This window comes from Carassius gibelio, chromosome B11, assembly GCF_023724105.1.
Source record: "Carassius gibelio isolate Cgi1373 ecotype wild population from Czech Republic chromosome B11, carGib1.2-hapl.c, whole genome shotgun sequence".
NCBI classification, from domain to species: Eukaryota; Metazoa; Chordata; class Actinopteri; order Cypriniformes; family Cyprinidae; genus Carassius; species Carassius gibelio.
Window position 1 is genome coordinate 11,161,940 of NC_068406.1, and position 16,914 is coordinate 11,178,853.

The 16,914-nt window shown below is 35.6% G+C and overlaps 1 protein-coding gene across 13 annotated transcripts in view; it reads left to right on the plus strand.

Annotated features, from left to right (window-relative positions):
- The window catches only part of LOC127968107 (inositol 1,4,5-trisphosphate receptor type 1), a 131,561-nt gene that overhangs the window by 3,439 nt on the left and 111,208 nt on the right, over positions 1-16,914 (plus strand). For all 13 annotated transcript variants that reach the window (XM_052569008.1, XM_052569001.1, XM_052569009.1 and 10 more), the window contains exons 2-3: positions 1,230-1,344; positions 5,063-5,133. In XM_052569008.1, the coding sequence (XP_052424968.1) occupies positions 1,253-1,344; positions 5,063-5,133 (163 nt within the window). In that variant the 5' untranslated portion in view covers positions 1,230-1,252. The remainder of the gene's footprint in view (positions 1-1,229; positions 1,345-5,062; positions 5,134-16,914) is intronic.

A 16,914-nucleotide genomic window follows, 5' to 3' on the forward strand; every position in this document is an offset into this window, starting at 1 on the left:
AACTGTCAGTTAAGATACAGGCAGGTATTATTTCAGCACCGTCAACACTCTATTTGTTTGTATCACATTGATATATATTAAGCATGTGTGCAGCCTGTTTCTTATTGGTGTTCTCTGGTATCGTCTGTCATTGATTGAACTGTAAGCTTCATCTCCAGCCGACTGTAGCATTGATTCGATCACAGAAGAGCTGTTCAGTGGATTAGCTGCAAATGAATACATATGAAAGTGCAAAAGTGCATATTGCTCATTATTAGTGCATTTGTTCTTTAAATATATTTTTTATAATTTAATGCACGTGTATCTTTACTGTTACTATTTCTAAGTTATATTACACTTTTATTATCTTTATTTGATAAATACCTTTTTTTGTATAAAAATTGTAATGTACTAAAATATATATTCTTTAATTATATGAATGTAAAAATATTAAATATCAATTATAATCATAAATAAGCATAAAAAGCATTTCTGCCAGAAAAAAAACACAAACAATTGTGTTTCCCCCTGTCATTTTCAATCAATTCTATTGGATGCTTGGTTATAGATGATGCTTTATATAGCATAGTTTAGTATTTTAATCAGTGCATCATTAAAATGTATAATATTTTATTTAGCAATGAATGAATCACTATGCAATGCATGCAACAATAACAATACATAGCAAACCACATTTTAAAGTTGCAATTCACAAAACATATGTTCAAGAAACAAAAAAGGTTGTGGTAACAGTACAGGTCATATAGGACCTTTGTCATTTGACCTGAAGTCTCATGCTGGCCCTGGACCCTCCTTGTTGATACCCTCTACAGGTTAGATGTCACGTCTACTTGTCCTTGATCAATACTTTGATTTTACAGCTATTTTAGTTTAACCAAGGTGTTGCAGCCCTTTAGAAAGGCATAAATGATACGTTTAAAAACATCTACAAAATGAGTATATCGCTAAGTGTCTTTTTAGCATGTATTTAGCTGTATTTTCTAGAGCATTTCTCATTATCCACCCATACAGCAGAAGGACCTTGAATTCCTGTCAAGAACTAGGCCAATCTCAAAATGGCAAAGTCTCATTTTCTCGAATCCATCCCCATGGTCCTCCCGCTATTATTGTCTCGCTATCTCCACATCTGATGGTAACCTACATATAATGTCTAAATAAGATGAATAAAGGTAACATAGGTTTCATGCTGATTTTATTGCTCCTTAATCTATGTGTTATCTTGTTTGCAGGCACACAGCAAAAGTGGAGCAAAATGTCAGACAAAATGTCCAGTTTCCTCCACATCGGGGACATCTGCTCCTTGTATGCGGAGGGATCCACCAATGGATTTATTAGCACTTTAGGGTAAGATAACCATCCACATGTCATCACCCGGTGTGTGGACATCAGTTTTGTACATAAGAGGAACTTGATGAAAATGCAGGAGCACAAGAGGAAGAAGAAAATGAGTGTACAACGCTCCGAAATGAGAAGTAACTGAGAAATGTTTTGTGCAGTATGTATTACAGTGTGGATTTCTGATGCGTGTTCAGTGGGATATGATGACATTTATCGGTTACTAGAGCATTGCAAGGTGGTTACTCTCTAGTCCAAGTCAAAAGTCTCTGTTCTGGTTCTTAAAAATCAGAAGCGTTTTCTCCTTCTTCACAGCTGAGATGATGGACAATCCAGTCATGCTATTTTAATTAAATGATAGATAGATAGATAGATAGATAGATAGATAGATAGATAGATAGATAGATAGATAGATAGATAGATAGATAGATAAATGCACATTAGAAAATAGATTATACAAAAATGTATGATCAGCTTGAACATGAGTGAAATTTGTATGGGGGAAGTTTTAGGTTTTACGCGAAACTCCCAATAACAGAGGTTTTTAATGAAATTATTACGTTTCGCTCTCAAAATGCAAAAACTTTTGGTAAATGTGACTGCAGCTTTATGTATTCAAATTTTATGTTTACTTTGAAAGTTAAAGGATTAGTTCAATTCCAGAATAAAGAATTCCTGATATTTTATTCACATCATTAAAGATGTTCATGTCTATCTTTCTTCAGTCGAAAATAAAAAGGTTTTTGAGGATTTTTCTCCATATAGTAGACTTGGAGAAGTTGGAGATGTGCACGCCCTGTGTTGACCAATTGAAAGCCGCTTGTCAAAGTTTGCAGACCAAAAAAATCCATATATCAGTAGTTTGGTGATGTACTGTACAATATGAAGCACAGCTCACACAGAAGTCCCTTTCACACCATGCAGTTTTCTATTGGTCAACAAAGTGAGTGCACATAACAAACTTCTCCATCTGCATGGAGAACTTTTTTCGTCCTTGCTCAAAACACAGTTCATACAGACTACTATTAAAATTATGTGATTTTACCCGCTAAACTTTGGTAAATGTAATGCCATTTTAATATTTCTATACAGCATTATATCTCCCCCAATGGAAAAATGATTTGTATGCAACCCAACAGTTACATAGATTTGAGATAGTAATATTAATAAGGGACAAAATGTTGTTTAGAATGACAGTAGGTGTGGTCTGCTCCGTCGACATTTCTGTATTCTGATTCTGCACTTGAAGGAAAGAGAGCCAAGTCTCAACGCTGCCCTCCTCACGTCCTTCCCCTGGAAATGAGATTGTTCTGTCTTCGCTTAATCATACCCTGCCACCTCCTGGCAATCAGCCCCCTTTGCCAGTCTGTGTGATGTGAACCCACACACACACACACACGGCTACCCCACGTCACCCATCCATGGCAACAAAAGCAAGCGATTGGCTTTGAAGAACAGAACGTTGACAGATCTCATTTGTCAAGATGCTGTTGTTCAGTTGTTGTGCATTCTTGCAATCACTTTCTCTGCCCTGCTACTGTGTGCACATCCTCATGAGCCACAGATATATTTAGCTGCACTGGTGTATGTAGTGCTTGTAGTGCTTGTCTCAGTGCCACAGAGCGACCTTAGCACGGATGGGATAATGAGCCACCTGGCCTACAGCTGGGCACAGAGAACCAGAAAGGACACAACACCAGTGTGATGAGAACTGGCAGTCCTGCTGCAAATGCACTAAAGACCAAAGCCACTTGCACATTATCCACTGGAATTTGTGAAATTCGCTTGCCAAGTTACATTTATGGTGAATATATGAAAACTGGATACAAATTACATTCAGACTGGTTCATTTGTATAACTGTGCTTAAAACCCTACTGAGTTGCCTACATAGACAGCATTTGTAGGCCAGTTGTAAACAGACAAATAATTTGAGTAGGTTAAAGTTGGACGTTCAGACACACCTGTGGTAAACAATAAATACAGTGTAACTTCCTGCACATGCGCTGTCGATCACGTCTGAGCGCGGACAGTTTCTATCGGGATTTCTAACGGCAGCTGCAGTGACACGCTGAATTTACCGATTAGCGATGGGCTCTTTCTTTCAGAAGGTGTGGCTTCCTGTGATTGAGCGGCCATATTTAGTGTTGCATTTTTCCCCATTCAAAACTATACAAATGACATTTCTTGGGTATTCTATAGTCTACGTCATGATGACTAGAAATGCAGTGCACTGTAGGCTGGATTTTTACTCTGAATTCTTACCCTTTAAAAAATACTACATTTCACTACAACAGATTAAATTGTGTATAATTGAATGCTTTTTTTTTTTTTTGATGCCCAGGAAAACTGTTAAAGTTTATTTTGTACACTCTAATGTATGTATGATTCCCAAAAATTGGAGTTCAGGCTTGCAGCTTGGTAGGTTTTGAAATGCAGCCAATCATTTACAGTACAAGGGCATGACCAGACGCTTAGAGTTGCTGTCAGAGATTTATCAGATTTTAACTTTAAAATATTGAGATGGATGTTACTACAGACAGTTATTACTCCATATGACTACTGATAAATTAATGACAGTCTTGCTTGACATTTTTGGACATTCATCCACTCACATATGTGGCCCAAAGATATCTGGTTCCTTATTTTCATGTTCCCTTCTCCGTTCAAACCCAAACAAGAGTTGTATTGCTTTCTGACAATATTATATCCCTATTCTCTGTCATTTTATTTTTTTACTTGAGACTTGAGAGAACATTATTGAATGGCAGCAAGAAAATACCTTGAACTTATATGTCAGCTGTGGATTTGTTCGTACAGCCATAACTGTCTCACTTTGGTTATAGAATGTGTCTGTCACAGTTTTTCAGAACCATACAGAAGTGTGTTTAACTGCTTTATGAAATAAGAGTTAGACTGCCCTTGACTCACTCTGGATTTTAGAGATATAGAGCAAGTATAATGAAATGCAAATTCTGGTGCCATGACATTATCACTGAATGATTTGATCAGTATAAATTGACATTTGCGCATAATGAGCGGACAAGATAAAACCGTGGCTCATACATTCAAGCAGATAAACCTTTCAGGAAACACAAAGGCCTCTTGATTTGCTTATCGCTTCTCTTTCTGTACGCTAATACTGTAACACTTCACATGTATGAAAAACCTAATTCAAGGATAAAAAATAAAATAAAATAAATAATAATAATAATATTCCTGACTCATTTACCTTGAGCAAAAAATGTGCATTTAATTATTTGAGTATTTTTTGAGCAGGTGTCTGCTCACAAATTAATTCTAAAGTAGGATTAAAATGTGCATGGTAATTTCTTTTTTTAATTCATTATTTTATTTAAATGTATTTATTTCACCAGATAATATTCAGAATATTTATTTATTATTTAAAGGCCCTTAAGATTTTGTCCTGTTTCCAGTTAAGAAAAGTTGTAAATTATAAATGTGTTTATGGTTTAAAATTTAATTTGTTCAATGTGTAAATGCATGCAATAGATGACCTCTACAAAAATTTCATTTTCAGTTGCATATAATATTGTATCTGTTTTTATCATGCTGGCAGCTACGAAATGCATTATAGTACTTTGAACTCTGAAGTTTCTTTTCTTCACAATCGGTGCAGAAAAAGTGAAAAATAGCTGTATAAAAATAGAAGTACTCAGTATGCTGCCTCCAGAGAAGTTCTGTGACTCATGTCTCTCATCTGTGCAGGCTGGTGGACGACCGCTGCGTGGTGCAACCAGAATCTGGGGACCTAAACAACCCTCCTAAGAAATTTCGAGGTAAGGCTACATTTATGTCTCTCTGGAGGTGTTATCCAGAAATGTTTTCGAGATTTCCGTTGAAGATGTGCTAAACTTACCCTTATTGCCATAAGGATTTTTTGTGTGATATCTACTTGATCAGTGTTGTTATGGTATTTTCCTGTTGTATGACTATAGAGAGATATCTGTTTTTTCACTTTTCTTTTCTTAACACTATTGGGTTAGGTTTTAGTGTAGGTGCTACAATCACTGGACATTTTGTGATATGTACAACATCCAAACCAATAAAAAACTTCAAGATTCGTATTCATCTGTTTCAGTTAAATCTGATTGTGCTTTTAGTGCAACTCCATAGACATTTCATTTTGAAAGTGTCACAACATGCAACATAATATGATTTTACAGAAATGTCGCCACTGGCATGTTTTTCCAATAAGACTGGGTTGTGTTTTTTTCTTTGAAACTAAGAAAGGTAGTTGTCAAATAGGAGGCCGCATGGGAATCCCAGGTGCTATAAGCATACATTGCCTGTGTAACACTTTTAAATGGTGCTATATAAAGGTGCTGTTGTATATTTGGGTTTTCACTCGAATGGAAGATGTCTCGCCTAATTTTGCCAAATAGAAAATCCAAAGATAGGGTAGCTGATGCAATAAAATGTGATACATTTGCCTGTTGAGAGAAAGCTCATGAAGTTTACTTCCAGGTATAACACACCTGTGTGTAATTTTTTGGTGAAATTGAATACCTTGATTAGCTGGGTCAGATATGGTTGATGGATCTGGAGCTCAAATTGATAGTTAAGGAGCTCTTCAGGAGCAAGACTGAACTGTGACATTACCCTTTGTGTACTGGAAAGAAGACTGATTCTCTCCTTAAAGGGGAAACCTGTCAGATGATGATTAACCTTGTCCTTTGAGCTGCTGTGTGGAAACTGAGCTTTAGGCACGCTGAGAGGAACCTCTGGGTCCCTTCTGCTCGTATTTTGTGACAGGCTGTCATGTTGTAGCATGACATGTTGTCTGACTCTTTTTGGTGTGTATATTTAGCACATTATCTTCTCACTTAAGGTCTCAGTCAAGATGCAAAAGCTAGAGATGCTCCGATCAGGATTTTAGAGCTGATTACCGATTTCTGAAGTCCATATTATACTGTAGGCCTGCATCTTTTGTCTTTAAAATGTGATGTTGTGAGTGTTGCTGAGAGAGCCTGTCATAATAATATTAAATTATATATATATATAGCAATTATGACATATAATCAATATCAACAATATCATATACAATATAATATCATATAATCACCACAGATGTCTCATAATATATGATTCAGAGGCCTTCGGCTACAGCTGATGCTTGTTGTATTTAAAAGGGAAAGTCTGAAGAAACTATAGAATTGTAGCTTGTTTTCTCTTAACGATTTCAGAGTCCCAAAATGCCCTTTTCCTGAAGTCTGCAGTTTCTGAAGTATGAAATCGTATTAGCTAAAACACAAGCATGCAAATAGGATTTGAAACGTGTGTCAACTGTCATTGCCAGCTGTTTGAGGCTTTGCCTGTGAAATCCTTTGCCTGTAAGGCTGTGTAATCGCTGCTCAGTTCTGGCGGTTTAATATCTGCAGTATTTGCCCATTCTGAGGGATTTGTTTCTGTGACGTTGTTGATGTTTTAACACGCTTCACACTGCTGTATTACCATTTAAGTCCAACTGAGGTGCTTGAAGGCACATACTGTAGAAACTTTTTTTTTATTTGCAATCCTTGCATTTTTGAGGGCCATTTATATTCCTCATGATTGCAATAGCCTAAACCTGGCATTTGGCTTCAAGTCGGTGATTCTTTCTGTCCAAGTCTGTCTCACTAGTAGCCATGATGTCCTCCTCCTCAGAGAACTGAGGCTTTTTCATATTTGTCTTTTGAGGAATTGGAGAGAGTGATCAAATATTCTGTACTTCAGTGTTATTTTTTCCCTCCTGAAGTCCATTCTGAACATTAGCCATTGCTTCTTGTATAAAAATTTTTGTTTTTGCTCCGTGCCTAAAAACTACTTCATCCAAGAACGAAAATGTATCATTTACTTCCCTTCATGTTGTATGTTCTAGCTGTTCTTTTTCTATGAAAGTGAATAGGGTTATTAAGCTTGCAGAATGACAAAAAAAAAAAAAAAAGCAACATAACGATTCATGATTGTGGTCCATATGATGGTCAATTTATGTAGCCTGTTGTTTTAAAATATGTTTTCATTAAGGCTGTTTTTTTTTCATCACAAATACAGTAAAATTTTTTAAATATCATTACAATTTAAAAATAACATTCCTGTGATGCAAAACTGAATTGAAAATCGACCTTCTTCTATCTTTACCCCTCCTGTTCAGAGCTGGTAGCACACCATGTGTCAACGTATGATGGCGAGTGTGACAGCCAACTGGTGGTTATTTATATAGCTGGTGCTTTGTTTTTGTCTATTCATTAACTATGGCACATAACCAAATGTTTTTGCTGAAGACTTAGTGTTATTTTGATTTATAGAAGCAGCTCTGTGTTACTCCAAGCAGCGGATCAGTCACTCTGACTCTCTGGCTGGTCATGAGGATAAGTGAATGTGGCTGATGGATGGGTCTTTGTCAGCTTGTTTGGTATGGCTGTGTGTGTTGGCATTTGTTCTGGAGTTCATTGTGTGATCTTAGCATATCCATGTGTTAAACCCAGATGGATGGGAAGCAGAATTGTCCATTACTGTGGCTTCAGCGTGACTGACTTTGATGGACAGGTGTTGTGTGACTGATGGATAAAGCTAAGAGTCAGACACCTTTGGTAGCTGCATAATTGGTTGCATGTGCATTTTATCCTCCATAATGTAATGGAAGAGTCGAGAATATGTAGCTTTTAATGTTTAATGTACCTTTGATTGAATGGTTTTTTGTGGAACCAAAAATGGTTCTTCTATGGCATTGCTGTGAAGAATCTTTTTAAGCACCATTTTTAAGAATGTAGGTTTTTAAGGTCAAAGTTTTCTTGTTATATTGAATGCTCCTTTTATTTTATTTTTTTTATTTTATTAGTTTTGAGATTTTATGAGGTTTTATAAGGTTTGTTTAACATTTTAGAATATTTGGAATTATTATTTTTTTAGCAGGAGAATTGACTGCTAGATATGACCAAAGGGTAAGTCTGTAAGTCTGACTTTATCCAGAAATTTTTGGTTGCCACACTGAGAATTTCCTTACCCAGTTTCCTTACACTGTTCTTCATTGATGACACTGTGGTAGCTAACCATTAATGTTTCTTCATACACTAATAAAAAGAGGGCCTTCTCCTTTAACTGTACTCCACCCAGCTACTGTTTCAGGCTTTTGTCATCTATCAGCTAGACATCTCTCGTCTGCCCTCTTCTGCTACTTGACACCCTGAGTTAATCTGAAAGGACTTCAGACTGCAAAATTAAATGGCAAAATCCTCACATATGCTTATGTTTTTATGAAGATCATTTGATATTTATATAGTCTTAGTTATAGTTTATTAACCTTATTATCATCTCATCTGCGTCACGTCTTATCGAAAACGAAATTAACGCTATTGCCCATGTTTTAATTTCTATTTGAAACTTATATAATCCCGTAATATATATTTTAATCTTATACATCTTATAAATGTTTTATATATATATATATATATATATATATATATATATATATATATATATATATATATATATACATACATACATACATACATACACACACACACACACACACACACACACATATATAAAAGATTAAATATTTATAAAATATTTATGTACTGTGTTTGTGCATATGTACAGTCATGGCCAAAAGTTTTGAGAATTACATAAATATTAGTTTTCAAAAAGTTTGCTGCTAAACTGCTTTTAGATCTTTGTTTCAGTTGTTTCTGTGATGTACTGAAATATAATTACAAGCACTTCATACGTTTCAAAGGCTTTTATTGACAATTACATGACATTTATGCAAAGAGTCAGTATTTGCAGTGTTGGCCCTTCTTTTTCAGGACCTCTGCAATTCAACTGGGCATGCTCTCAATCAACTTCTGGGCCAAATCCTGACTGATAGCAACCCATTCTTTCATAATCAGTTTGTCAGAATTAGTGGGTTTTTGTTTGTCCACCTGCTTCTTGAGGATTGACCACAAGTTCTCAATGGGATTAAGATCTGGGGAGTTTCCAGGCCATGCACCCAAAGTTTCAACATTCTGGTCCCCGAGCCACTTAGTTATCACTTTTGCCTCATGGCACGGTGCTCCATCGAGCTGGAAAATGCATTGTTCTTCACCAAACTGTTGTTGGACTGTTGGAAGAAGTTGCTGTTGGAGGGTGTTTTGGTACCATTCTTTACTCATGGCTGTGTTTTTGAGCAGAATTGTGAGTGAGCCCACTGCCTTGGATGAGAAGCAACCCTACACATGAATGGTGTCAGGATGCTTTACTGTTGGCATGACACAGGACTGATAGTAGCGCTCACCTTTTCTTCTCCGGACAAGCCTTCTTCCAGATGCCCCATACCATCGGAAAGGGGCTTCATCTGAGAATATGACTTTGCCCCAGTTCTCAGCAGTCCATTCACTATACTTTCTGCAGAAGATCAATCTGTCCCTGATGTTTTTTTTGGAGAGAAGTGGCTTCTTTGCTGCCCTTCTTGACACCAGGCCATCTTCCAAAAGTCTTGTAGTCACTTTTAATCACTGTTTTTGCATCTCTTACTGTAGTAAACATGGGAGGGGAAATTAAAGATTCAATGAATTAAGAATTGCGTCTCTTATCGACAATTAATTAATCTTATCGATCATTGATTAATTGTTGACATCCCTAATCATTCTACAGCACACATTGTATCAGCAGCAGTTCCGGCGCCTTCGTCATATACTGTACAACGCCACATGAATTCACAGCAGTGTTAACTCAGCAGTAAAGTTACTCTCTCATTATTTGCATTTGCTTTTAAAGGTGTCATTTTATTTATTTTTTATTTTTTTGCACGCTTAAACCTGTCAAATGGCACCTAGTTATTGAAGTTATATGTTGCGCTAATATGGTAAAAACACACAATGTTTATGTGTAGACTCAAGTTGGTTATGTCTAAAATGAAAGTAAACAGTTGAGAGAAAAACATATAAGTGCCCATATATTAGATGTGTGCAGGTCTTAAAGGGACAGTAGGCAATTTAAACATGCAGCCTACTGTCATTACACCCTACAATTTTATTCTGTCATTATTTAGTCACTGTCATGTTGTCCCAAACCTGTATTAATTTCTTTCTTGTGATGAACACAAAAGAAGATATTTTGAAGAATGTGGGTAACCAAACCAAAAAATACTATAAAAGTCACTGTGGACCAGCAACTGTTTGGTTTTCCTCAAAATATAATTTATGTTCAGAAGAAAAAAAGAAAAAACTCATTCAGGTTTAAAACCACTTTTGAAGTGAGTAAATGGTGGTATAAAAATGAAACACTATGAAAAAAATTGACAGACAGCTGACATAATTTTTATTTTTGGGTGAACTATTTAATGTTAATAAAACAAAACACAAAGAGAAAAATCACTCACTGCCCTTGACTGAAGAAATTTAATACAGTTGCTTTAGTAATTCATTTATATAGTGTTTTATTTTTATATTTGTATATTCAATTTCTTGAATACTCCTGCTAAATACATCTACCTGAAAATAAAGCACTGTTTGTTTTATTTGTATATTACGTGTAGTTGTAATGTGTATCTTTGTCATTTTTTTTCAATCTTAGAAAAAAGTTTTTTATCTTCGCCCTCTTTGGCCTAAATATCTGCCATTCTTTTTTTTTTTTGTTACCTTGAAAGGCTTTGTCTTCATAATAGGGAAATTAGTTTGCCTGTAATGCTCAGATAGATTGCAAAATAGCAAAACTAACATGACAAAGAATTGTGATTAAAATCATGAATCGTGATATTTCTAAAGAAAAAAAAAATGTGATATGATATTTTTTTCCGTATCTCCCACCCCTACTTCCTACTAATTTTTCACTATTGTAACCTTCAGAAATTTAAGTTGTAGTCTTTTTTGTGCTGCAATAATTGCTTTTCTCTAATTTTGATCACAGTGTGTTTTCTACAAAATAAAGGGTTTTTGTTGAAGTGCCTCTGTTATTTTGTAAAACACTGTTCTACTAGCATGGTTTAGCCAAAACTGATTTTTTTTTTAAAATATTATATCAAGGTTTAATAAATAGTTCTCTAATTTCTATATACACTGTATATAATAAAATAAATAAATATAATTCTAAAAGTCACAATCCAGCACATCAACACTGAACCTTTCAGGATATGAGCCAAGCCAAGGCTGGAGAGGCTAAACATTCCACTGATGGAAATCACACTTAATTGGATGAATCTAAGCAAATACAAAGTGCCTTGATGAGCTTGTGATATAGCAAGGTCATGTTTGCTCTGATCATGACTAGTGCTCTTCTGTTCTGTCAGCTGTGGACGCAGCAGATGGCTGTCACATTATAACTGAGACCATGTGCAAATGTTAGGAAAAGTACTCATTTAATATCTAGCTTTGAATAACACTAGCTGCACCGAACACAGTCAGATATGCACACAAGTTTTCACTGTAACTATCTTGCGGGTGTTACAGTTATGAGCTTGTGGTGAAGCATTGAATATAATTTTCATTGAACTAAAGTGAACTGAAAGTGCAGCTGTTGGCTAAAGGTTCACAAACGATGTTCACAGGGAAGCACTGTTTCCTTCTTTTCAGTAGTGTAACTGTAGCTCAGCTTTTTTCACAGTGTAGTGCTACCAAACTACATGATTCTGTAGGTTCATTTGAAAAATTGATTACAATTATTATTAGAATATTTAGTCATATCATATAAATTTCTTTTTTTATATGTAATAATTTTAAGTCAGTATCTTCAGTAGTGGCAGGGCTTTGCTCATTGTACTTCTGTTTGCCACCACTAAATCTTTTGATCCCTCATGGTATTAATAGCCTGCTTAAGCTGTTTTAAAGGCCTGGTTTCCAGAGAGCCTTACAATGTCATTCAAAGGTTTGCCCTTCTTTTCTGATCCTGGGTCACAGCCACAAACATTGTCCCAGGGACTGTGATGAGCAGCATACTGTCAAGAAGCACCCATTCAGTTTATATTCTGTGAATTAAGCAATAGTCTCAATAAACTGATCACTTTGGTATATGTATGTTTAATATATTTTGTGTGAATGGGCCTTCAGGATACACGGATAACTATTAAAAATAACTATGTTAGCATTCACATGTACACACTATGGGTCTCATTTATTAAACATTCGTAAATATACGAGTAAATATGTGAGTGATTTACGCGTAAAGAAAACTTCCCGAAAACTCTTCTCCTGATTCACAAATACTTCGTAAACGTCAGATGTGATAGTGAAATGTGTGTGTGTTAATGAATTACAATCAGTCGTAAATGGGACACGCGTGCACGCTCATTCTCAATTACCATAAATCCCGCCCATTAAATCCAACTGACGACTATATATGGGCATCATATAATGACACCAAACGAAGGATTTCAACATGTCTTCTCAAAAGCGAGTGAAAAATAAAAATTTCTCAGCTGCAGAAATTGGAGTTTTATTATCAGAAGTTCATTCAAAATGCCACATTTTATTTTCAAGCTAGTGGCGTATCAGGTCCTAAAAGAAAGGAAGCTTGGCAGCATATTACAGATGCTGTTAATTGAGTTCCATCTGTTAATCGAACAGTCCCAGAAGTGAAAAGAAAAAACGTATTTAATTACTATATATATAATATATTTTTCAAAATGCTGTGTAAATATGTACCCGATTAAGGTGAATTAAAATGCAGCCGTATTAATGAGCAAAACGTCCCGATGTTAAACACACTATTTACGTCTGTCTGGGAGCACAACTAACATTTGGAAAATACAAACATTTTAATGAATCCGAAAATTTACGCCAGAACCACTTTACACACGATTTACACACGAAAAAAATTCTGCTCGTGTTTCATGAATGAGACCCTATATTTTAAGTGTGCACTGCTGTTACCGTCTGCTTTAAATGCTCAAGTCAGATGCATTCTGATTGACTGTCAAAGTTTTTATCTTTATAATGAGATTCTAGATATGTTTTTTCTCTGTTATTATCAGAACAGTTGTGGAGTGGACGTTCTTTTAGAATTAGAAAAATTATTAAAACTTTGTAGTTATCATTCTTAGTGTTAAACAGACCTTAATGGATAGTTCACCCAAAAATGAAAGTTCTGTCATTAATTACTCACTCTCATGCTGTTTCAAACCTGTATGACCTTCGTTCATCTTTCATCTTCAGAACACAAATTTAGATATCAGTAGTGATGTTAGTGGTTAAAATGTAATTTTATGAAGCTACGAGAATACTTTTTTTGTGCGCAAAGAAAACAGAAAAGCACTGTATTCAACAATTCTTCTCTTCTGTGTGATTCTTTGATGCGCGTTCATGACCGTAACATGACCCATGCGTTATTTTTGTTTTCTTTGTACACAATTTTTTTCTTATTATATTTTTACTCGCCAAACATTGATAGTTTCAGAGTTTCACTCTCCATTAGTGATATGTGATATTTTTCAGTTCAGCTCAATGGATGTGCAGCACACTTTGTGTATTTGCTGTATTATAAGCGCTAGTGTGAAGGCATCTAGACTTCGCCGTCACTTTGTCTCACAGACACACAGGGAGAGAGACAGCGAGAGAGAAAGAGAGAGAGAATTGATGCACCACATGTAAATTATGTTCTTTGTTGTATTTTCCTGTCAAAATAATGGTGTTCCTTTGAAATTCTTCAGCTTTTAAGAACTGTCTGATTTTCCGGTAATGGGCGGGGCTAATACACAAACGACAATCTCATTGGCTGGCGCTCATCTATTATCGTCCCTGTATGGATTTCAGCAAATCAGTTTGAGCGAATGCACACAACTGGATTAATATTCATGAATCCAGCAGCTCATTAATCCTTAGTGCGTTTTATATTGTTTTTATTAGTAGAAGTCATATCAATATTATCTTATCAGTATTTTTGATAGGTTGTTAAGTTGTTGTATTTTTTTTTCAGAAACACTGAATTACCAAAAAAGCACCACCACCAGTCCAGTTAAAATTTTCTGTTAAAAGGACAAATATATTCATTCAATCATGGTTATCAAGTTTTAATTCTAAGTATTAAAGTTATATCATTAATACTTGATTATCATATTATAATGCTTGACAGACTGATGTAAAGAGTGTACTTTCAGTTATTTAAAAAACTGTGCCATTTTACAAACAATGCCAGCAAATCAACACTAATGCCAGCAAAAAACACTGATATTGTTTTTTTAAAGATTTATTATAATTATTATTTTTTTTTTTTCAAAAAATGTTTTTTTTTTTTTTTTTTTTTTTTTTTTGCTTAAAATGCAATACACAACATAGTGGGCCCTATCTTGCACCCAGCGCAATTGACTTTGTACACCGACGCATGTGTCATTCCTATTTTGCACCCGCGCAAAGCGCGCTTTTCCCTCCACAGAAGCACGTCGCTAAACTAGTGAATGAACTTGCGCTCCCTGGGCGGTTCAGCGCAAAAAAGAAGGCGTGTTCCGCCGCAAACAATCCCTGGTGCTATTTTGCTGTTCCATTAAACAATTGCGCCACTGACCAGAAAAAACCTAGTCTAAAGTCAGTGGCGCGTTGCGCGTTGTTCATTATGCTATTTTAAGGGCGCATGCTTGACCATAATGTATAGCGTGCACAACGCGCATACACTTTGCTCATGTAATCTACACAGATGCAACAGTTATTTTTGCAAATCATAAATTGTTACACTAAAAAAATATTAACACATGAGATGACGGGAATCATTGTGGTGTGCCACGAAGATGTGAACAAAATAGGCATAAATCTAGCTTACAAATTATTCAGGCTAATTATTCTCTCATCCCCATACAACACAACTTCTCTGTCTTTCACTGCTCTTACAAGAACATCAGTCTCCTCGGCTGTGAACCGCTCCTGGCGTGCGCCTGGTAAATACGCCATAATAATAGCAATCCATAATGGAACTTGCGCACCTGCTTTTAAAGGGAATGTTGGATGACGCTCTGATTGGTTTATTTCACGTTACGCCCAAACCACACCTATGAATAATGAAGCTACTTCAGACCAACCCACTTTAGATTTGCGCCGGGCGCAAGAGCCATTTATCCCGCCGGGAAAATAGCAACAGCGCCGAGACCCGCCCACAAACTTACTTGCGCTTCGCGCTTTGACACTTGCGTTTCAGATCGTTAAAATAGGGCCCAGTGAGTTGATCCACATATGACAGCTCAATTCTAATCTTATGTACAGGCACTGGACTAAAAATACACTCATCAGTCATTGCTCCCAAAATTAATTCAATGGGTCATCGTGTTAATGCTATAAATTAATTACAGCAATAAAAAAATAATTTCATCATGAACAAGAACATAAAATACTTCACATTAGACCACCGAAATTCCAAAATGACATTTCCCTTACATTCAACTTCCAAAAGTGCATTAATCTTTGCCATGTTACATTCATTTAGTTGACTAGTGCTATGTGCTGTATTAACAAAAATATGAATGGCATTAATAAAAACACATTAACACTGACAAGCTATTTAATATCGCATTCATAATCGAATACAATTCACCTAAAGAAATCTGATATAGCGTAGCTTTTCAGTGTTCTGTGCTTGGTGTATTACAGTTTTTCTCAGTCATTGGTACATTTCTCAGATCAGAATTGAAATTCTCAAAACTACCTGTTCAATTCTCACATCATCGTGTCACTTGTGCACATCAAAAAAGCAGTTTCTCATTTCTTTGAACAAGTTGCAAATGTTTTGGTACATCTATGCAAATGATAATAGTCTTACCCTTCAAAACATCTAGTCGTTAGTTCATCGTATAAGTCATTAAATGCAAAATGGTTAATCTAGTCGTCATAAACTGCCAAGCACACTTTTACACATTATTATCAGACTTTTTGTCAATTTGGCATGAATTGTGCAAGTGAATATTTATTAAGGAAGAAAATGTAGATGATAAACCAATGATAAACCATTTCTCTGAAATAGCTCAAAGGTTCATCTCATGAATCTTCAGTTGGAAAGTTTATACTGTATAGACAGAAGACAACACAAGAGTTACACATTCTGACAATTGACTTATTTTCATCTTTGTGCCCATATTTATTTTTCCTTCTCTATATCACAATGACATTGTAAAGTTTTTTTTTTTTTTGGCCAGACCACTAGTATAAGTGTAACTGGGAATTCAATCCAGTCTCTTTCAGTCAATATCCCACATACAGTAATGTGTAAATGTGTACTTTTGAAATGATTATAAGGCATACATAAACATATGGCATATTGAACAGTAACTGTCATCCAAAATGTTGCCATAGTTTACATCAGAACATCCCTCCAGAGTAAACTGTTATATTGACAACATGACTAAGCGATTTGACTGTCTTATCCGTACACAATGACACAAGGACTTGTCATTCTGATGGCACTGACATGTTCATTGACACGGATATTTACTTTTGAGAGATGAACTAAGGATTTTGAGTAAGAGATTGGCTTTTGCAGGTAATCCATGATGTTTTGCTATTTGTACAAATTGTTTTGAGAAATGCACTTACTGTTTTGCAAATTGTGAGTTTGATTTGAGAAATGTACCAAAGCGACTGAGAAAAACTGTAAAAGCGTCTGAATAATTTCCATCTGAAAGCACG